Source organism: Ictalurus furcatus, chromosome 16 (genome assembly GCF_023375685.1).
Source record: "Ictalurus furcatus strain D&B chromosome 16, Billie_1.0, whole genome shotgun sequence".
Taxonomy (NCBI): domain Eukaryota; kingdom Metazoa; phylum Chordata; class Actinopteri; order Siluriformes; family Ictaluridae; genus Ictalurus; species Ictalurus furcatus.
Genome location: NC_071270.1, coordinates 25769259 through 25792649, shown reverse-complemented (window position 1 = coordinate 25792649; position 23391 = coordinate 25769259). Strand labels below are relative to the sequence as shown.

Genomic DNA, 23391 nt, shown 5'->3' with positions numbered 1-23391 from the left:
AGCTAAGAAAGGTTTTAAAGAACAATGCCACAGAGGAACCCTTTCTGGTCCCATAAACATCCATTTTTGGTTCCCTAAGCAACATTTCAGACCGGGATTTTTCTTAGCCGGTTTTTGTTGGTGCCACATTCACCAAAAGAATCATTTCCAGCTATCAAGATCCTTCTGCATCATGATAGAAACTCCAAAACTCCAACAAAAATGGTTAGAGATCCATCAACCAAATGGCTCTTTTAGGTGATGGAGACTGTAATCAAATTATCTTGAGTTGTATGAAAAGAAAGACATTTCTAGAACTTCAGCAGGGTGTAAGACCTGCATCCTGACAAACTGAACTTGATATGAAGGCCACCAGAAGGAAATAAAACACAATAAAGTTCCTTAATATACAGTATCTTTAAAGTGTGTGTTTTACCATCAGAATCTTTTAGGATTGGACATGTTTAAATCACAAAAATGAGTCCATTAGTGAAGACTTTTTAAGTCTCACGCGAGACTTGCTGACTTGATTTCTGATGCAGATGCTCAAAAAGTAGTTACAAGCATGTCTTACTTGTCTACAAGATTAGCCTCACAGCTCTTGTGCAAAGCCAAAGAAGCAAATTATGGACCGTATAATGAGAGGTAAAAACTGTGAACATTTGAGTTTTAACTGAGTTTTTCTTTGTGGTTTATCTTCTGGAGATTTCCCTTTTGTTATTGGCTTGCACAGATGTTTTGTGTGGATAAAAACTGTACCAGGAGTGTGTGTGTGTGTGTGTGTGTGTGTGTGTGTGTGTGTGCGTGTTGGTGTGTGTGTTATTCACTGTTCTGATGTCAAGGTGTTAAAGCTGAAGATAGTCTTCAATAAAAAGCTTGTTGTAGAGTTGCATTGTGTGTTGAACAGCACCCTCAAGTGGCTGCTTCTGGAAACTGCACACTGAAATATAAAAAATATTGAAATCTAATAAAATTACTGCAAGCACGTGACCATTACTTTATTGCACATCCAGGTAACATGATGGCACAGGTCGCCTTTATGAAAGGAATATGAACACTATAATAGACTGTGGTTAATTCTACAAATACATTTTATTTACATTCGCAGGGTCATGCAGGATATAATAGATTTGTGGTTCTTAATCAGGAGGCCTCCGCCCACTAGGGGGCCTCAGTGAGCATTTAAATGAGCGAGCTATATAATTGAAAATGATTCAAATGCGGATAATTATATTCGGTGAATGAGTGAGTGGATGGTGCAGTGTTGGGGATAGACTCTGGATCCACCAAGACCCTGTCGAGGCCAGGCCAGGATCAAGCGTTTACTGAAGATGAATGAATGAATGAATGAATGAATGAATATGCAGCACCTGTATATAACACCTGTATATTTATTTAAAAACAAGTTTATCATTTCAACTAAAATAAAAAGTAAAACATATTAAAATAGAGTCGGTATTACACGTTTATTACATGGATTATGTTCATTTTCTGACCACACGGACCTAGAGATGGATTGAACTGGATCTGGGTCTGTTTTATAACTCATCAGTAGGACTGAACGGGTGCGCGCATGTGGGCGGGGCTTTTCGGCAGGACGTGCTGACGCCGCGGGCGCGCGCAGGCAGGTACTCTGATTTACTCTTAGTGCTGAGGTGAAGTTGAGGATGTGTGTCTGTGGCTCGCACCGTCGGAGAAAAGCACGTTATTATTGTTGTTTTTTCCCCAAATAAATACTGTATAAACCGAGTTTACAGACTATGAAAGATGCGGCAGTGTTTCCTGAGCGCCACGAGCCTGCTGTGGAAGTGGCTTTTACTTTCTGCCATGATAAACCGAACTGAGAACGGAGGTGAGTTCTTTACTAAACACTTCATATCTGTTCTTCTATTCCTCTATTCCTCATTCCTCCTCTATTCCTCATTCCTCCTCTCTATTCCTCCTCTCCATTCCTCATTCCTCCTCTCTATTCCTCCTCTCTATTCCTCATTCCTCCTCTATTCCTCATTCCTCCTCTCTATTCCTCCTCTCTGTTCCTCCTCTATTCCTCTATTCCTCATTCCTCCTCTCTATTCCTCCTCTCTATTCCTCATTCCTCCTCTATTCCTCATTCCTCCTCTCTATTCCTCCTCTCTGTTCCTCCTCTATTCCTCTATTCCTCATTCCTCCTCTCTATTCCTTATTCCTCCTCTATATTCCTCCTCTCTATTCCTCATTCCTCCTCTCTATCCCTCTATTCCTCCTCTCTATTCCTCCTCTCTATTCCTCATTCCTCCTCTCTATTCCTCCTCTCTATTCCTCTCTCTATTCCTCATTCCTCCTCTCTATTCCTCATTCCTCCTCTCTATTCCTCCTCTCTATTCCTCATTCCTCCTCTCTATTCCTCTATTCCTCATTCCTCCTCTCTATTCCTCCTCTCTATTCCTCATTCCTCCTCTCTATTCCTGTATTCCTCATTCCTCCTCTATTCCTCATTCCTCCTCTCTATTGCCCTATTTCCCACAAACTCTCACATTTACCTCGCACCTCCAGGGTTGGGGGTTCGATTCCCTCCTCCGTCCTGCCTGCACAGAGTTTGCATGTTCTCCCTGTGCTTCAGGGGTTTCCTCCAGGTACTCCTGATTGGCGTTTCCAAAGTGTCCGTAGTGTATGAATGGGTGTATGAGTTACTGCGCCCGAGGGCCGTCTTCAGTCGTCTTGACTCAGTCTTGCCACTGGATCATGGCGGTCACCGGGACGTGAGAGTGCGGCCGATGCTGCGCAAGTCTTCCTCACTATAATCCAATTCACGCTCAAGTCCAGTTCCAGTTTGTGTTCTCCATAATGGAGTCGGAAATGGAAACTTTGGTCTTCGTCGAAATCGATGGACGAGCTCCTGTGTGTGTGACTGTGCCCTGCGATGGGTTGGCACACCGTCCGGGGCGTCCCCCCGCCTCGTGCCCTGAGTTCCCTAGGATAGAGAAATGAATGGATAATAATAATAATAATAATAATAATAATAATAGTAATCAAACACAGATGTTCAGTTATAAATATAATTATAATTATGAGGTGATAAGGACAACAAAATATGTTTTGTTCTTAATTTCTAAGTTTCTAAATGCACATGTGCAGCTATTACAGGTTTTATTGACCCAGTTCACTTGTTTATTTTTCTAATATAAGTAAAGGTGTGGTGAAAGTAAAGTTGTGCTGTTATACAGTAGTAAAATGATCAATAACGGACGGGTGTGATGAAGCAGACATACTGTTACCATCCTGAAGCTGATTATTTTCCTCTAACGGCATGTCGCAAAGTGTTTTATTCCTCTCGCACCAGTTCTTCCAATTTTTAAAAAATTTTATCAAAGAACGACAAGACAAACTTTTTTTTTTTTTTAAATGATCCATTTATGGTTGCAAACTGTAGCACAAATCCTTCGCTTTTCTGTCCTGAAGCTGTTGGAAAGTTACAGCTTTACCACTGATTGTTACAAAGCGCTGACACTGGAGACTCCTTCCATATTCCAGTGTTAAATAAATATCTCCTTTTTAAAAGGAAATAGTTTTAATAGAAAGCAATACCCTGTCGCGTTACACTCCGGAGCAGATGTATAATATGAGATAATACAGCGTGTTCGTTCACACAGATCATCTCCCGGCTTATCCTCTTCCACAGATAACGTGTAATCCTGAGTGACACGCTGGTCTAGAAACGCTGCCTGACTCGTCCTCGTGCTTTTAAAAGACACATTAACGTGCATTAATTGAATTCTGATAACACATTAAGCACAGTTGCACCACTTAGTCTGTGTAATAGGCTGTAGGGCATCAGTGCGTGTGTGTGTGTGTGTGTGTGTGTGTGTGTGTGTGTGTTCCTGTCTATCGGCCTGGTATTAATAAGTACTAATTATTAAAATTCCATATATCTTATTTTTCATTGTCACAGGAATTTCATGCCCTCCGGTATCATACGGAAAGGAATATGGAAAGACTGCGGTTACATTCCTTGCCCCTAGAGCTACAAATCGTTGACCTTGTTTCTGTTGTTTTGTTGTCGTTTGTTTTTACAATGATATTGATTTCAGCCTCAGGTCTCAGAGGTCAGATACTTCAGTGCAAATCGGATCATGAATGAGTACTAAAGGCATGAACCTCAGCGTGTGGCGCTGTTTTAGGAAAATAATCAACGACGGGTTTGGTGTGATGAAGTCGCCGTTAGCGACGTGAAGTTGATTGTTTTCCGATGACAGCGTTCCTATAAAAGTGTTCCAGTCCTCGTATACCACAGCAATGTGCCAAGGATTTAAGTTAAAAAGCGCCACGTTATACTTTTGTCCGTTTATAGTTCCGTTTAATGTTGCGGAAACTAGTTTGTTCCCGTTCTTACTTATGTTATAGCAGCTATAAACAGTCGTTTATAGCGCACCAGGAACTGCAATAAACTCCAAACTCCTCTGTCTTGAAGACGTCACACAACTTAATGTTATAGCTTTACCTCTGACTGTTACAGAGCTCCGACACTGGAGACTCCTTCCGTGAATCCTAAACATAAACGTTTATTATGATAAACCCGTGATTTGCCCTTCAGACCAATCATAATCCGGTATTCGACAGTGCTGTGGTATAAGATAGAACTCTACACCAAACACAACCTGCTGATAAAATCTTGTCCTCACTTTACAGCCTCTTTCTACGGAGACGGTTTTGTGCGTCTGAAAACCGTGGAGTCGTCCAGTAAAAACACCCTCCACGTGCGATTTCGGACCTCCAGCGGAGACGGGCTGCTCTTCCTGGCTGCCGGGGAGACAGATTTCCTGTGGGTGGCGCTACAGGCAGGACGTATTCAGGTGCGGGGTTTAGATAACTAAACTAGTGGATCGCGACGACCAATTTTTTTCGTAAGACGTTAGCACTAGACAGCAATATTTTGTAGTAAAGCTAGGATTGTGTATATAATTACGTTCACAGTCGAGTATAAAAGTTAAGACAGATTAGCGGCTGATATTATAAACTAGTTGGAAAATTCTACTGTAATTTGAAAAATATGTTATCCATCCATCCATCCATCTTCTATACCGCTTATCCTACTGGGTCACGGGGAACCTGGAGCCTATCCCAGGGAGCCTGGGGCGCAAGATGAGGTACACCCTGGACAGGGGTGCCAATACATCTCACACACACACATTCACACACTACAGACAATTTGGACTTGCCAATCATCCTACTGTGCATGTCTCTGGACTGGGGGAGGAAACCGGAGTACCTGGAGGAATCCCTCCAGAAGCAATGCTGTGCGTGCGTAAACGTTTGTACTTTTATACACAAACTTTATATACTTTATACACAAACCATATGTCTTTATTTAAAAAAAAAATTTCTTTTGTAGTTTTTTAAATTGACCATTAATTGACCCCCCCACCCCGGTAATAAACCTACACAACGTAGCCCTGCACCGTAACGAATGAACCCATGGTATGCCGGTCAAATACTTCTGTCAATCTCTGAGACTTTATCTAGAGATGTTTCCTACACTAGGTTAAACACCGTCCTGACATAAATGTCTCATAAATCCTGGATTAGTTATTTTCTTCAGCATGCCCAGGAGGGGATCCTGCGTAAAAAGTCGACTCGTAGACTGAATTCCTGCCGATGTCATTTTACAGCAAGTCCTCGCTTGTTTTCGCTGAGTTGAGATGCCAGACAGGGTGAATATATTGTCCGGTGATTCTACTAAATGTAGAAGGAAATTTTAGAAAATGCAACACTGATTGATTAGTAGCCAGATTTTGTGTATTATTGTACGATTATTCATAAGTGATGAACATACATTCAGCACAGGTGATTATATTATACATATGTCATTGTTTTACAGGGTAATTACACCACATGCTGACTTTCATAAAAGATCTTAACGTGGCAGTGGGCCCAGTAGTGGCTTGGCGGTTAAGGCTCTGGGTCCCCCGACCGGAAGGTCGGGGGTTCGAGCCCCAGTGCTGCCAAGCTGTCACTGTTGGGCCCTTGAGCAAGGCCCTTAACCCTCTCTGCTCCAGGGTTGTATCATGGCTGACCCTGCGCTCTGACCCCAGCTTCCTGACAGCCTGGGGTATGCAAAACACAATTTCACTGTGCTCTACTGTATATGTGACCAATAAAGACTCATTATCATTATCTACCAAGTCATCCTTACGATTCCCTAAGTGTCAAATGAACGCGTCTGTTAGTTTAATTTAGATACACTTTGTTTGTGTACCCGCTGCTGTGCTGAGAAACAGGATTAACCGACCGAAGGATTAACTGCACCATGTCGGAGCCAAAACATTCCCTGTCCGTCAGGTTTCCAATTTGAACTGAAAATATCTTAACAGTTTCCTGCAAGGCAACATTAACACATTGAAAAGCTCTGGTAGAACGTTGCGCTGTCGTCGTGATGGTTGTCATGAACTGCGTCTCAAAACAAAAAACCCAGAAGGCTGGTACACAAGACAGACCTTTGAGTAGGTTTGGAAGCTACATGAGAGGTTTTTAAAATTCCAGTACTTACTGTAATAGGCAAAGCGGTTAGCGTTAGTGCTCATTAAATTACAAATAAACTACAGTGAGAGGTGCCAGAGAGGTGCCGTTACCTCTCCAACTGCTGTCTTGTGTTGATTTTATTTAGCGTATTTCCTCACTTCCCTTCTTGAAATGAATTCCTGGCTTTATGTTACTAACATCAGATTGATTTATTTTATCCTCTCACAGCTGAATTTTTTCTTTTATCATACGCAGGTGCAGGTCGAACTCGGATCAGGGGAACGCACCCTTCGCTCAGAGAAAGCAGCTCCGCTGAACGACCTTACCTGGCACTCCATTGAACTCCAACACGATGGCCAGAATATCACCCTGACTGTCGACAAAAGCTCATGGAGCAGTCTGAGGATGCCTGGGCCTGACCTGGAGCTCAGCGTTCAGGACGGACTTTACGTCGGCGGTCTTGAGAATTCGGACAAGCTCTACCTTTTCAACGATATATCTCACATGGGCTTTCGTGGCTGTCTGGATGAAGTGCTATTTAACGAACACAATTTGCTTTCATCCTTAAGGCCTTACTCTGGTTATAAAATGGTCCACGAGGTGTCTTTGGGCTGTAGCCCACAGTTTTCAGCCTCCGAGAATGACTCGATCAGTTTCTTCAGTTCCAAAGCGTACATGTCTCTGCCGATGTGGGAGGTTCCGCAGGAAGGCGTATTTGAGTGTGAGTTTTATACCTCAGCTGAAGATGGGCTTCTCTTGTACAGCTCTGCAGGGAAGGGGGACTACGTGGCTTTGGAGATACGACACAAGCGCCTCGTCGCTGTCGTTAGAGTAGATGGTAGTAAGACAGCTTTAAGCTCCATAACAGTCGTGAGTGAAGGTTGGCACTCAGTGAGGCTCTATGTAGCACCTAGGGCTCTCCAGTTAACAGTTGGAGAGGAGATCTTGAATTCCAGCTTTGGAGCCAAATCCAGGGCTCTCCAGCTTAACGGACCCCTCTTCTTGGGCGGGGTGGATGCAAACACATTTTCAGAAGTACGGAGAAATGGTTTGCTCTCTGTAGTATCGAAGCACCTCAGTGGTGGCTCCTTTAAAGGCTGTCTTAGAAATATCCGAGTCAATGACCAAAACATGGGCCTGCCCAATGCTGTGGTGACAAAAGACGTTTCTGTCGGTTGTGAGCCCGTGAAACACGTCAAACAAATCGCCACGACAAATCCAGAGACTCTTCAACCAGAAACTCCTCAATTAGACAAGACAAACTCTCAGACCTTCTTAATTCTCAAAGATCTGGAGGTCCCCGAGGGTGGACGAGCACCACTCGAGTCAAAGCACATTGAGTTGAACCTGGATTTCCGCAAGCTTGGGATCCGTCAATCCCAGATCATGTTCCGCATCGAGGAGCAGCCGGTTCATGGGCAGCTGAGGCTAGATGTTGATCCTGATCAACTGGAAAATGCCTTCAGTATTCTGGCTCTATGGCATGGTCAGGTCATGTATGTTCACGGAGGCTCAGAGGATCCTCAGGACTTCTTCATGTTTTCTGTTTTCACCACCAGCACCAATAAAGAGGTGCCTGGTTATTTGAAGGGGAGCCACTTGCACAGGTTTAACATCACTGTCACGCCTGTTAACGATGCCCCAGAACTCAGCCTCCCAGAGGGAAACCTTTTCATTCTCCCAGAGAACTCTAAGCGGCATTTGAGCATGGACATGCTAAGAGCTACTGACCCTGATAGTAACTACACAGAACTGGTATTCTCTCTACTCGGTAACCTAATTGCAAACGCTGGATTCCTGGAACTTGCGGATAATCCAGGAAAGCCCGTGACCTCGTTCTCCTACTCGGACTTGGAAGGGGGCAAGGTGAGTTTCGTCCACAAAGGCATCAAGAACTCTAGGATGGCCATCAGAGTGAGCGATGGAGAAAAAGTGAGCAATACGGTCGTGCTGAGAATCATGGCCGTTACCTTGGAGTACAAAGTCGTAAATAACACCGGCGTGGATGTGATCCAAGGTCGATCTTCTCACATCGGTAGTAAACATTTAGCCGTGCAAGTGAACGTGGCCAAGCAAGTGATGGATATCCGGTACGACGTCCTAGACCCGCCTTTCTACGGTGAGCTGCAACGGCTACATTCCAATGGTGAGTGGAAGCAGACTGGTACCTTTACACAGAAACTTCTAGAAAAGGATCGGCTCCGGTATCTTAGCACCTTCCATGGTCCCCAGTTCAAAAATGTAACCGATGGCTTCAAATGCAAAATCAGCGTTGGCTCGGCGTCTACAGGCGAGGTTCTCGTTCGTGTAAGGGTCCGATGGATTCAGTACAAAGTCACCAGGAGTAAAATGGAGGTGAAAGATGATCGTAAAGTCACGTTGACACCTCAGGAATTTAGAATAGTCTCCAAAAACGTGAAACTGTCTGAGAATGATCTTCACGTCTGCTTGTTGACTTTACCGAGGAGAGGCGTCTTGCTTTTCAACGACAAGCCCCTAAAAAAGAACTCTACTTTCAGCCAGAGGAACATCACTGATCAAAAAGTGCAGTATAAACTTTTTGAAAAGCCAAACAAAAACCTGAGGGACATGTTCAGCTTTCAGGTGTTTTCAGAATACTCCTATTCTGGGAGACATGACTTCAGGATCAGCATCAAGCCCAATGTTCCCAGCGTAGTTCTGAGAAACCATGGACTTTCCCTCTTGGAAGGGGAGAGTAAGATCATAACCAAGGACAATCTTTTCTTCGAGACTTTCGGCTCCGGGGCTGTACGTTACACCGTCGTGAGCAGTCCTCAACATGGGAAACTACTCCGAATCAACAACTCCAGACACAATATAGCGGAGTTCACAAATCAGGACATTCTGGAGGAGCGCGTCTTGTACGTTCATGATGATAGTGAAACGACACGCGACGCGTTTACGTTCTGGGCTTCGGCATCATCTCCGAACGACGTCGAAGGCGTTTTCAACATCTCCATCCAGTTAGTGAACGACCAAAAACCTGTTCGTGTTGTCGATAAAGTCTTTCACGTTGCACGGGACAGTCAGAGGCTCCTGACGTCAGAGGATCTCCGTTACCATGACCCTGATTCAGACTACGATGATGGACAGCTACTGTATACCAGACGGAGAATATCAGTTGGCGAACTAGTCTCGGTAAACGATACCTCGCACAAGCTTTATCAGTTCCATCAAAGAGATCTGGAGGAAAAGAGAGTGCTGTTTGTCCACAGTGGCGCGAGCTTTGGACGCTTTGTACTCTTCGTATCCGACGGGAAGCATTATACATCGACGCTGCTGGAAGTAAGTGCCCAGGAACCTTATTTAAAGGTAGCCAACAACACTGGCCTACTAGTCCAAAAGGGACAGGAAGTCATGTTACAATCAGTCAACTTCAGCGTCACTACCAACACCGATGTCCGAAGTGACGAGGACGTCCTTTTTGAGATATTTCATCCTCCGAGTCATGGCATTCTACTCTGTGAAGGCGTCGAGGCTGACGCTTTCACGCAGTATGACTTAAAAGCGGGTCATCTAGTCTATCGCCATGACGACGGCAGAAACCTTATGGACTCCTTTAGCCTCACGGCTACGGTAAGCAGGCTGCGCTTAGACGTGACCGTGCCGGTGAAGGTGTACCTCGAGAGCCATCAGAAACCTCCGCAAGTCATCCACAACCACTCTGTCGTAGTGGAAGAAGGAAAACACGTTCAAATCCACAAAACGCAGCTCGAGGTTTGTATCACGTGGATATATATATATATATATATATATATATATATATATATATATATATATATATATATATATATATGAGTTCATTTTGACAATTGTGAACACTTTTACCTGCGTTCCGGTGTGTAAGAACAACTGAACCGAAAATCGCGGACTCATGGCTCAGTGAGTAACAGATGTGAACGCGGTAAAAAAGACAATGCGTTCAGTATTTAGCGTCTCAAAGCTGATCGGTCAGAAGGTGTTGATTCGTTTTCTATAACAACAGCTGTGTTCTAATGCGGTATCGTTTCTATAGTAACGGCTCGTTCGTAGGGTCTTAAGGCGTGAGGCGAACTCCACACATGAACGGATTGATATGGCGACGTTTTCCGTAGGATGTTTATTTAAGATGAACATTTATGGAAGGAGTCTCCAGTGTCAGTGCTTTGTAACAGTCAGTGGTAAAGGTTTCTTTTTTTTTTTTTAAAGCACAGACTGTTTTATTCCCAAATTATATCATCTCAATGACCAATAAGAACGACTCAATAGAAAAACATTTCTTTATATATATATATATATATATATATATTTAAAAAAAAACAGTTATTGGCCTTATTACCTGATAGCTAGTATTTACAGTACTGTATGTTTTCTCAAATAAACATGCAAGTACGTGACCTACATTAGGAAAACACCTCTGAGAACCAATACTAAGTGTCCTTCAAAACTCATTCTGATCAATCATGCGAGTAAACAATTTGATGACGAAGCAAACCCAATTAAAAGCTAAAACCTCACAGAAAATTGAGCTCTGGTCCAGAATTGATCAGTCGAGCTCGGAGAAATGTGTTATTTTTGGGACAACTGGTTAATTAACGAATCTTTTTGCGTATGCGTTTTGCTCCAGGTAGTTCACGAGGATAACACACCAGATGAGATCATGTACACCATGAAAACACCTCCATCGCACGGCTTCCTGATGCGCTCTCGCGTGGACGGACAGAACCGTCACGATGGGACCGTCGAAACGTTCTCACAGTGGGACATTAACGCAGGTCACATCCGGTACGTCCAGGAGAAACCCGGACGCACCGACGACTCTTTCTCACTGGACGTCACTAACGGGATCGTAACCGTCAGCGATCTGGTGGTGTTTGTAGAAATCGTTCCTTCCTTCCTACCGCTCGAAGTGTCCGATATAACCTTGAAAGAAGGATCTTCAACAGCTCTAACCGAGGACATAATCAAGGTCACGGGCCGACACTTTACAGAACTTCACGTCCAGTACCACGTGATCGACGGTCCACGTCACGGCCGTATAGAGCACTCCAGGATCCCCGGGGTTCCCATCCCATCTTTCACCAGGGTGCAGGTCTGGTTCTTCGTTTAATAGTAGGAACGCGCACTTAATCATCTTTTAATCATTCTTTTCTTTTCTTAGGTAATTCCATTTTTAAAAGACAGTTTATAAACATAAATAGATAGCTAGCTGTCGTTCGATAACAGTTGCATAAGCGGTGGCTCCTTACTACGGATTATGTATCCACATGAAAGCATGAACGAATTACTGAATTAATGAATTGTTTGATTGATTAATTGACCGATCGAGACGTAACTATAACGTTATTTATTTACCGCACAGGTTGAACACGCGTTCATATCGTACGTCCATGATGGCAGCGAGACGACAGGAGATAATTTCACGCTGGTGGCGAACGACACGGACGTCCGTAAGCAGAGCGAGCCTCGTGTCATACACGTGACCGTCACGCCTGTAAACGACGAGGCCCCGGTTATAACCATCAACAGGATCCTGAAGGTGAGAGGAGCATCATAAACCATTCACATACTGCCATATTATTAACATCAAATCATTTCACGAATCTCTACTCGCTTCTGTTGCTACTTCGGAACAAACGAGTTGTATGTACTGATTTTATTTATGATTTGTTCCCCCATTTTCACAGCTGATTGAATTGTAATGGTACGCTCCAATAGCATATATGCAGTGCCTTGTGTAAATGTTCAGCCCTCTTGAACGTTTCTGCATTTTGTCATGTTATGAACTGAAATGGATTTAATTGGGATTTTATGCCATGGATCTACACAACCTATGCCATAATATTGGGGGGAAAAACTGTATAGTGTGCAAAATTGCCCTCGGAGTTCACACCATCAGTTGAATGGAGTCGGCTTGTGCGCGATTAAAGTGTCACATGATCTCAATATAAACACGCCTGCTCCCCCAGAGTTTGACCAAGACCAAGGAGCGATCAAAAAGTCCATTATTAAAAGAAAAAAATGGAGGATTGGGTAAAAGGAAAAAAAAACATCCCCTCAGGATCCAGATCTGCAAAAGCTGATAGAGACATATCTTAGAAGAATTTAATTGTAATGATTGGGGGTGAATACTTATGCAACCAACCCATATTCTCATTTTTGTTTAATTAACCTTGTGCCACAAGAATTTTACCCGTACAAATGTTAGACTTATTGTGTAAATTAAATAGTAAAAATCTGGTTTAAGTCCAAGGGGGGGAATACTTATGCACAACACTGTAGTATATCATGTGTGAGCGATGCAGAGAGAGTGACGGGGCTTGGTCGCGTTATCTGACACTTTATCCCTCTTCGCATGAGGTTTTCGCTGGGTTTGTTTGTAATGGGGCACTACGGGATTCTGTCTGTCTGTCTGTCTGCCTGCCTGCCTGTCTGTCTGCCTGTCTGCCTGCCTGTCTGCCTGTCTGTCTATCTGTCTGCCTGCCTGCCTGCCTGTCTGCCTGTCTGTCTATCTGTCTGCCTGGCTGCCTGCCTGCCTGTCTGTCTGCCCGTCTGTCTGCCTGCCTTCCTGCCTGTCTGTCTGCCTGTCTGTCTATCTGTCTGCTTGCCTGCCTGCCTGTCTGTCTGTCTGTCCGCCTGCCTGCCTGCCTGCCTGTCTGTCTGTCCGCCTGCCCTCCTGCCTGTCTGTCTTTCTATCTGTCTGCCTGTCTGCCTGCCTGCCTGGCACGTTATAGATGGAGTTTGATTCCATCCCATGAATAAGATCTTATTTAATATCTATATAAAATAACATATTTGCTTTCTTTCATAGTATTCAGATAGATATTTCTGTAGCATTTGACCTGATTATTAATTATACACACTGCCCTCCATTAATATTGGCACCCTTGGTAGATATGAGCAAAGAAGGCTGTGAAAAATTGTTTTTAATGTTTAAAATCTTTATCTTTTGTTAAAACAATTCACAAAAATTCTCTGCTGTCATGGATATCAAACAACTGCAAACAACACAGGTTTATGCAAAAAAAAAATCTTTGTTAAATATAGGTGTGCAACAATTATTGGCACCCTTTTAGTCAATACTTTGTGCTAGCTCCCTCTACCAAGATAACAGCTCTGAGTCTTCTCCTATAACACCTGATGAGGTTGGAGAATACATGGCGAGGGATCTGAGAGCGTTCCTCCATACAGAACCTCTCCAGATCCTTCACATTTCGAGGTCCACGCTGGTGGACTCTCCTCTTCAGTTCACCCCACAGGTTTTCTATGGGGTTCAGGTCAGGGGACTGGGATGGTCATGGCAGGACCTTGATTTTGTGGTCAGTAAACCATTGTTGTGTTGATTTTGATGATGTTTTGGATCATTGTCCTGCTGGAAGATCCAACCACGGCCCATTTGAAGCTTTCTGGCAGAGGGGTCAGGTTTTCATTTAATCTCTGTTGATATTTGATCGAGTCCTGGATGCCATGTATCCTAACACAATGTCCAGGTCCTCTGGCAGAAAAACAGCCCCAAAACATTAAAGATCCTCCTCCATATTTAACCGTGGACATGAGGTACTTTTCCAGATGGCTACCTCTCTGTGTGCACCAAAACCACCTCTGGTGTTTATTACCATAAAGCTCTATTTTGGTTTCATCTGAGCATAGAACCCGATCCCATTTGAAGTTCCAGTAGTGTCGGCACACTGAAGACGCTCGAGTTTGTTTTTGGATGAGAGTAGAGGCTTTTTTATTGAAACCCTTCCAAACACCTTGTGGTGATGTAGGTGATTCAGATTGTAGTTTTGGAGACTTTCTGACCCCAAGACACAACTAACTTCTGCAGTTCTCCAGCTGGGATCCTTGGAGATTTTTTGTCCACTCGAACTGTCCTCTTCACAGTGTGTCGAGACGATACAGACACACGTCCAATTCCAGGTCCATTCATAACATTTCCAGTTGACTGGAACTTCTTAATTATTGCCCTGATGGTGGAAATGGGCGTTTTCAGTGCTTGTGCTATTTTCTTATAGACACGCCCCATTGTGTGAAGCTCAACAACCTTTTGCCGCACATCACAGCTATATTCCTCGCTCTTACCCACTGTTATGAATGACTATGGGAATTTGGCTTATTAGTGGAGGGCACTGTATAATAATAGAAAATCTCAGATCTAGAAAAAAACAGAAGAATCACTGACTTTTCAGAAATTAAATACTCAGTTTCTCCACCAGGAGGCTCAAAACCTCTGACTTAACATTTCTGCTGCTAGGATTTGGATCTGAAACAGATTTTTTTTCTGCTTTATTTTAAATTAGAATAAAAAAAAAAATAGTATGTAAAAAGTGTATGTAAGGCTTTAAAACTGAACTCAGTGTAAGTCAGTCTTAAAATATCCAGATTGATGGCACAAAGCTGTTCATTTTTACACACACACATACACATATTCAGGAATCCCATTAGCATTTTTTTTCTTACAGTAGATTGTGTTTTAGTTGAAATTTGTTTATGATCTTTTGTGAAAATGTGAACTCTGACCTTCAGTGCACTCTCTTTGGAAGACTAAAGCTTTCCCTATTTTCACACGCCATTCAAACTTGCAGACATTAACCACGTCACCGCAGACATTTATTTGCATTTCCACCTCGATCATCGTACAGTGCGTAAGAAACTCAGCGTCACTCTGGAGAAATGAGCTAATCCTTCCCCAACATAGCAAATAAATCCTTACACTAATTCTCCAATATATATGGAAGCTTTTTCTGCCATGTATAAGGAAATATAAAGTGAAAATCACTCAACTGCGATTTTTTTAAACTCCCAATCGTGAGGAAACTTTTTAAACCTCATAAATGCGACTTATTTTCACGCAACTATGACTTGTGTCATGCCAACAAATTTAGAATTTTGTGCACCTGGTTATTTTGTGAAGAATGCTATTAGCTAGCGAATTTACTGGAGTAAACTAACATTACGAAACAGCAAATCGCTATCATCGCTGTCCAAGTTGTCTAACAAGCTAGCTCAGATTAGACTAGCTGTTATATTATGATATTAAAACCAAACGGTAGCAAGCTAGTTAACGATAACGTCATTATTTTATTTGTAAATGAAATTATTAGCCAGCAAACGCTAAGCTAACGAATATGTCTGTTGTGTAATTAAAACTGTAGGCACATTCTCTCGCTAACGTTAAGCTAACTATTTGTCGGCAAGCTAGCTAACATTGCAAACACTAACCAAGTGCTAGAATGTTGGATAATAATCGTTTATCTTTTATACTGCGTGATTAAAACTACTAGCGAGGTTCACAAGCAGTTCTTAGTCCTTTGGCCTTCCAGATTGTTGGCTATTGTGTGATTTGAAGGGAACTAGCAGGTGGTAATGAGCAAGAAATAGTTTTGTAGACGCATTCACTTTTGAAAACAAAATGACTTTTTTTGCCCCCAACAGGTATGGGTGGACTCCGTTACCGAAATCACCAGCGATGACCTCAGTGCCAGCGACCTCGACTCTGCCCCTGAGAGCCTGGAGTTTATCATCACTCCCCCAAGTAACGGACACCTTGCTTTGAAGAGCGCCCCCTCCAGACCGGTCCTGAACTTCACCCAGGCTCACATCCACCGCCGTCAGCTGGTGTTCCTACACAGGGGTGAGAGCTGATAAGGTCACGTCAATCTTTAATAATTATCGTAGACTTTAAATGAACTTGAGCTTAAATTCGGACGCGTATTGTTTCCCCCTCCAAAGGTGCCTTGTTTGGCGGATTTCATTTCCAGGTGAACGACGGAGTCAATTTTGCACCGAGGCAAATTTTCAGCATTGCCGCCCGATCTCTGGAGCTCAGCCTGGAGAGGAACCGTGAGCTCAAAGTCTTTCCAGGTTATTCAAGTTATAATACATGTGTTTAGTTTCACTTTCACTGTTGTACTAGTATATTTATTTTAGATGCTGTAAATTGGGGAATAGAGCTTTATTTTTTTTCTTCATTCATTCCTAGTTTTTATTAAACTGGCCATTGTATTTATATAATTATTATTATTATTATTATTATTATTTTCAGGTTCCTCAAAAGTAATTTCCGTAGAAGATTTGTTCATTGCCACTAATGACTATGATGACATTCACGAGAATCGCACCGTCGTCTATTCCGTTACCTCACCTCCGAGACTGGGCAGGCTGATCAGGCCCCAGGACGACAGTTCCACAGAGACGAAGCCGATATCCACGTTCACTCAAAACATGGTGCGGTTTAAATTTAATTCTCGGTTAGGAAATATAATGAGGTACAACTCATTTTGATGCAAGGTAGTGGCTCTATAATGGAATCAATATTATAATGGAATAATCCAATCCTTCCCGCTCCTGCCCGTTTTGTACATGCCTGCGACATTTTCTAACGAACTTAATCGGTTATATTTCTGGGGAAAAAAAAAAAATGAATTAAGCATTTAACCTCCTAAACTTTTGAATACGATGCAGAAATAAACAGCTGCAGAAATAAATGCACCTGGTGTACGTGCGTAATCGTTAATATGGCGTATACGTTTTCTTTGAGGAGACGCTTCTTCAACACTTATGGAAGGAGTCTCCAGTGTCAGCATTAAAACTGTAACTTTAAGTTTTTCTGACTTCTTCAGGATAGAGGAGTTTACACTTTGTGGTTTCTTGCTAACATGATAAATTGTGTGTTGTTTTGTGTGTGTGTGTTTTTTTTTTTTTACATTATTAACTTCACGAGAGAGAAAAAAAAATAGAGGCTGATGTGGGACCGAGTGTTTCACAACATTAGACGCAACTCTAAGTGAATAAAACAGATATGTTGTTCTTTAATTCAAAGAAATTGTTAGGTTTGGCAAATCGGATAATATTAGATTAACCATTTAGCATTGATTAGCATTCCAGGGAGCTACCGAATAATAATAATAATAATAATAAATAAGCCTTTGGAAATGTAAAGATGCAAAAGTTGTTAACAAACGTGTTTTCAATCTGTGTTACATGATATATTTTTTTCTGTTTCGCAGTTAAAGGCCGGTTTGGTCGTATACAAACACAGAGAGCCGATAGCATGGACAGCGACAGACTCCTTCATCTTTACAGCATCGTCTCCTCCTGCTTCCTTCCCACCTCACACGTTTAACATCCGCATCTCCTACGATAACACAAGTCCGGAACACGGGAGCGTCCTACTCGCCAACACAGGTACTCTGATTTCAGGTCGGCTAACTTCAAGGCATGTAGTATCAGGAACTATCATTATTTAACTTCTTCCAGGTTGAAAGTGTAAACACCTTTATCAGAATATTGCCTTATTCAGAAGAAGGTCAATAATTAGATTATTGCTGTCCATGTAAACGTAGTCAGTGTTGATTAGGAAGTGAGAGTGCACAAAGGAACAGTGCAAATCAATATCTATCCGTAAAGATGATTAGCGACAGTCACCTGACCAGGAAATAAAAACGTCAGGCACGTGACGATGTGAATAGATGTGAGTAGAATACAATGCTGAGTAAGAAACCAGAGGACGATGATATAATCAATGCAGTCAGGACCCATTACCCGAATAAATAAACAAACAGCAAGCATACAGTAAATGTGGAGGGAATTGTCTGTCAGTTAAAGTTCGAACCTACAATACAAAAAAAAAAAATGAACATTTATATACACTCCATCACCTTAATGAATTTAATTCCACTTTAGAAATACTGTACAGTCTGCTCATTTGTATTTATTTGGAATATCAGGTGCAGTAGTGGTGGAAGGCAGTCGGATTATGATTGATAAGTCGAAGTTGGATGCCTCGAATCTTTTGGGAAAGCTACCTGAAGAAGAACGAGACTCCTACGAGATCTGGTACCGAGTCACCACGCTGCCACGCTTCGGGACGATCGTCGTAGGTGAACGTAACCTGACCCGTGAGAAACCCGTCTTCTCCCAGCTCATCCTCAACAAATATGGCATCAGTTACGTGCACGATGACTCAGAGACCATCTGTGACAGTTTCAGTTTTGACGTGTGGTTAAATCCTATAGGGAGGCCTGCTCAGCAACCCCAAGAGGAAGACTTTATGGTCTCAGAGTCTTTTAATATCACTGTAACGCCTGTGAACGATCTGCCTCCTTTACTCAAAACTCAAGCCCCAAGTCTCTTGGTGGTCAAAGGAGACACTGTAGCTTTAGGTCCTGAAAACCTTCACGTGGAAGACCTGGACACTTTACCCGAGGACATCCACTACACTGTGATCAGCAAGCCGAACAACGGCTTCCTGGCCCTGGAAGGTAGGCTAAACGAATCTACTGTCACGTTTACCCAGGCTGATGTGAACGAGGGAAGGGTGCACTTTGTTCAAGAAGGGCGTCCCACCTCAGGAATATTCTACTTCAGTGTAACCGATGGCTTCCATCGTCCACTCTACAAGCTCTTCAACCTTGAAGTTCACAACGTCACAGTCGACGTTGTAAATAATACGGGATTGACTCTGGTGCAAGGGCAGACTGCAGGGAGCCTGACACTTCAGCACTTGGCTGCGGTGACCAACAAGAAAAACGCTACCATAAAGTATTACATTACAACACCACCAAGTCATGGTAGGCTCGTGATTAAGGAAGACCAGATCACACACTTTGACCAGGAGGAACTTCGGCTGGGGAAGGTTTTGTATCAAATGGCAGACTTGTCCTCGTCTCAAGACAGCTTTGAGTTCACTGTCGTCGCCTCTGAGACCAACCTGACCAATCAGGTGTTCAATATCACAGTGAAGCCGCTGATCCACCTTGGAAAACAAGTCCGGATCCCTGATGGTATTCCCGTTAAAATAAGAAAGGATGTTTTAGACGCCACCGAGCTGGCATCCATCAGTGGCAGCGACCCGATCTTTGAAATTATTATTCCTCCAAAATACGGCAAGTTAGTAAAGGTAACGGTGAACCTAGGTGGTGCATCAGAGTCTATAGAATCCTTTACCTTTAGGGATGTTGAACAAGGCAGAATTGCCATACAGGAGCACCTTAACTTTCTAGCTGTATACGGTAACACAACAGCTGTTGTGCATAACAAAACCGCACCTGCACTTGAAGACTCGTTTGTGTTTCTTTTAAAAGCAGCAAACGTTCAGCCTGCCCGAGGAGAGTTTGTTTTCATGGTTGTACCATACGACCCAATGACAGGAAAGCATGTTGTTTCAGCAGCTCCAGTGCATCCAACCATACATCCTGCTTTTAACAGAACAAGCAATGTTGTTTCACACGTGAACAGGCCAGCACACATGCACCCAACCAAAACACCACACTGGGTACCTCCTAAGACCAAGACACGAAACCGTTCGGGGAACCACACACGAGGAAAAGCCACAGTTTCTAACGCACCCAAGACCACATCAGGCAGACACAACGATCCTCCCAGGAACACACCGATCAGGGTAGAGTCTTTGCCAAGACCTGCATCTGATCCTTTGCTTATTATTCTACCCTTCCTGGCCTGCCTGTTTCTTATCATCATCCTAGTTGTTTTAATCCTGGTTTTCAGGCACAGGCAAGAGAAGCGGGCTCAGCCTTCCATGCTCCAAGACCTGCCAGAGAACTCTGTCGAGGACATTGTATCTCCAAGCCCTTACCTGGGACAGCCTGAGAGAAGTCTAACCGTTCCCTCTGTTGTAGTGACCCCACTTTTGCCTAGGTGTCCTAGAAGCCCTGTTTTAGAGGCAGTGCATAATGGGGCAGTGGTACCAGCAATAGTACTCCCTGACTCTTCAATGCTTGTCTGTCCATGGACTCCCATGGATCCTGACGGAACACCGCAGTCCTCTCCTGGTTCACCGACTCTGAGACAAAATCAGTACTGGGTTTGAAACCATGGAATCATCTGGCACACTGGACGGGATGTCAGTCCGCTTAGTGGCAATTTAGAGTAGCCAGTTTGTTTTCCACCATGTTTTGGGGAGGTGGAAAGAATCCCATAGAGAGAAATCTCTGTCCATGGACACCTTTGGAACCTGAGCAGTTCTCTTCTGGTACACCGAACATGACACAAAATCAGTATTGGGTTTGATACAATATCTGATCATAGACTCATCTGTAACTACAGACAGCATGGTTCAGACCATCATTCATTCCGCATTAGGAACCACTTTATCCCGGATTTTAGGGAACACTGGGGCAAGGCAGGAATACATCCTGGATGGGATGCCGATCCGACTGGGGGCAATTCGGGGTCGCCAATTCACCACGTTTAGAGGACAGAGGCAGAATGGTTAATTCCATCTTTCATTCATCTTTAGTAAACACTTTATCCTGGTCAGTGTTGAGTTGGAGCTTGGGAGTACTAGGCGAGGGCAGGAGTATACCCTGAATAGATGCTTGTCCATTAGGGGTAATTTAATGTAGTGTAGCCAACCCACTTACCATGCAATGTACATGTTTTGGAGAGGTGTGAGGACACCAGAGTACCCAAAGAAAACCCATGTGACACTCTGAAAAGAGAGCAACCGGATCTCAGGATCGGACCTTGTACCCTGGACTTTATGAGGCAGTTCAAATATATTTAAAATTTGCACTTTTGTCAAGCAGGAATAGTTTTTAAACACTCATACCTTCCCTCTTGTGTGAAAGTATTACCCAACCTTTAGGAGTTTTTTTTTGTATGGAGAATTTCTGGTATGCGTTCAACAAACCCTGTGCAAGAGTTTTCTTGTTATACCCAAAGTATTTGAGCTAAGTGAGCTTGTTTAATCTTTCTGCAGCTCCATTTTGTGATGACGCAGCATGTTATTATAAAGAATATTATAATGTTTTGGAGACGTACAGTAATCTGATTACAGAAACGTTAACAGGTAGAGGACAGTACCCTTCCTATATTCTGCTAATGTGGCTATAATCTCACGTTTGATTAAATATAACATGTTTATTCTCAGTCTCAGTGGTGGATCAGTTGTTAAAGGGTCTGGATGACTGCTCAGAAGGTCAGAAGTTCAAGCCCCAAGACTGCCAAGCTACCACTGTTGGGCCCTTGGGCAAGGCCCGTAACCCTCAGTTGTGTAAATGAGATAAATGTAAGGGCGTCTGCCAAATGCCATAAATGTAAACTAATTTCCTTCCCAATAACCTTTTTGAGTAAAGTGTAAAATTATATTTATGTGCAAAAGTGTGAATTCACAACCCCCACGTTCTGAGTTTTGATACCGCTGAGGAATAAAACGTGACCGGTTTGTTGTTACAGGAAACTAATCAGCGCCACGATGGTGAGATACGACCCCATTGCAAAGCTTAGAAGAGTATGTGTGTGTGTTTATTCCTCTTATACCACAGCAGTTAGCCCAGATCGATATTTTTTTTTTATTTGGTAATGAACAAGATGTCAAGCTTTTATCTGTTTATAGTTGCATTTAATGTTGTCTGTCATGTCACCGCAAACTGGAGACTCCATTTCCCAGAAAGCACCGCAAACTACAAATATGGCCACTGCGTACAACTCCCAATGGAACACACAGACACGGCGCCTTCTCCTGAGAACTAATCACACACACCTGTTCCCAATCACACCACAGTATATAAGAGACTGCTCTTTCACCATGCATGTGTGAAGTATATGCTCAGTTGGTATTTTTGCTGTCGTTTACCGCACGTTGATCTCTGGTTGTTATTCTGGTTTCGACTTTGTTTCTCGTTTCGTGCTTTGCTTTTCCTACTTCATACCCGTTTGTCGATCACCTGACCTTTGCCCGTCTTTGTTTATGCCTTTTGCCGTGCCCTTTGGATTACCTGTTCTTAATAAAACTCTAAACTGCACCGATATCCGTCTCAGCCTGACATTATCCACGTAAGCAGATAAGTCCTGTTAAGCTACAGCAGTTATAAACAGTCATTCCGTCACCAGCCTCACTTCTTAAAATTAATAAAACAAACAAACAAGTAATACGACAAAAACCTAGCTTGTCATATTACCAAGAAACAGAAAAGATCTCTGTCCTGAAGACTTCCTGTGCCTGTTACGGCACTGACACTGGAGACTCCTTCCGAAAATGTTTGTTGTGTACTCTGTTATTGATGGTACTGTTGCATTGCCATACCATTCGTGTCCTGTAGATGTGGTAGAGTGTATACACATGTTAAATCGAGTCAGAAAACTGGAGTCGGGGAACAAAAAAAAACAGTTGAGTAAAGTAATAGCGGTTAAGAATTTACGTGTCTCGTTCTCTGTCTGTTCGTTTCATTTTCTGCACTACATAACAGCGTTATATAAACATCTTCGTTTGTTTATCCGTTTATTATCAGGCTTAGATCATGTGGCGCGTCCACCACACAGGTCCGCCGTGAAAGAGCCGTATCTATGGAAACGGGAACGTATTAGGACGAACCTGTGATTTGAATTGTCGAAAATGGACCAAACGGGTTTGAGAATTCTCCAGCGATGTGCTGTACAATCATGTGACCCCGAAGCACAGAGAAGCGTAGAGTGAAGATCTGCTCAATCGAAAGCAGTCTTTATAAATCCGTTATCTAAGCATTTCTAAAACAGCTTTGTGTGAAAGTCTTGGGAATGTTTGGCTCTGAAACTGTTTCTCCATGTGTTTTGGGTGTTCCCATGGATATTATTCATGCTTGATGTTTGGAATCGATGACCAGAGACCTCCACACCCAAATATGCACGCAGTTATTCGCTCCATTCATGAGTTATGTGTCGCATCTTTGACTTTGATGTGTGAGCCACACCTCAATAGATGAAGGCGTTAAATGTTGTTTATTTGTGTGAGTAGGGAATGTTTGTGTGTGTGTGTATATGCGTGTAAATGTATCCGTGAGTTCGAGTAAAATATTATGGCTGTATTATAAGTATCTGTTTAGGTCCGTACTGTGTGTATGTGTTGAAATAACCACACTATGACACACCAGGAGTCCAAATGACGTGATAAGATGTGTTTGTTATGATTAAATACTT

General features: G+C 43.0%; 2 protein-coding genes across 3 annotated transcripts in view; one reads left to right on the top strand and one right to left on the bottom strand.

Moving 5' to 3' along the window:
- Positions 1–1777: 1777 nt before the first annotated feature.
- LOC128620621 (chondroitin sulfate proteoglycan 4-like) lies at positions 1778–21736 on the top strand. The gene is made up of 10 exons (XM_053645829.1): positions 1778–1831; positions 4645–4808; positions 6730–10212; positions 11102–11566; positions 11837–12013; positions 15910–16108; positions 16207–16338; positions 16520–16701; positions 17484–17661; positions 18204–21736. The coding sequence occupies exons 1-10, from the start codon at positions 1807–1809 to the stop codon at positions 20303–20305; spliced, it is 7107 nt and encodes a 2368-aa protein (XP_053501804.1). The 5' UTR covers positions 1778–1806; the 3' UTR covers positions 20306–21736.
- The window catches only part of LOC128620618 (sorting nexin-18-like), a 33989-nt gene continuing 12918 nt past the window's right edge, over positions 2321–23391 (bottom strand). The window contains exon 3 of one of the 2 annotated variants that reach the window (XM_053645824.1): positions 2321–2929. In XM_053645824.1, coding sequence (XP_053501799.1) covers positions 2668–2929 — 262 coding nt within the window. In that variant the 3' untranslated portion in view covers positions 2321–2667. Of the gene's footprint in view, positions 2930–16013; positions 16099–23391 lie in introns of those variants that run through there. The other variant, XM_053645825.1, reaches the window with a different exon arrangement.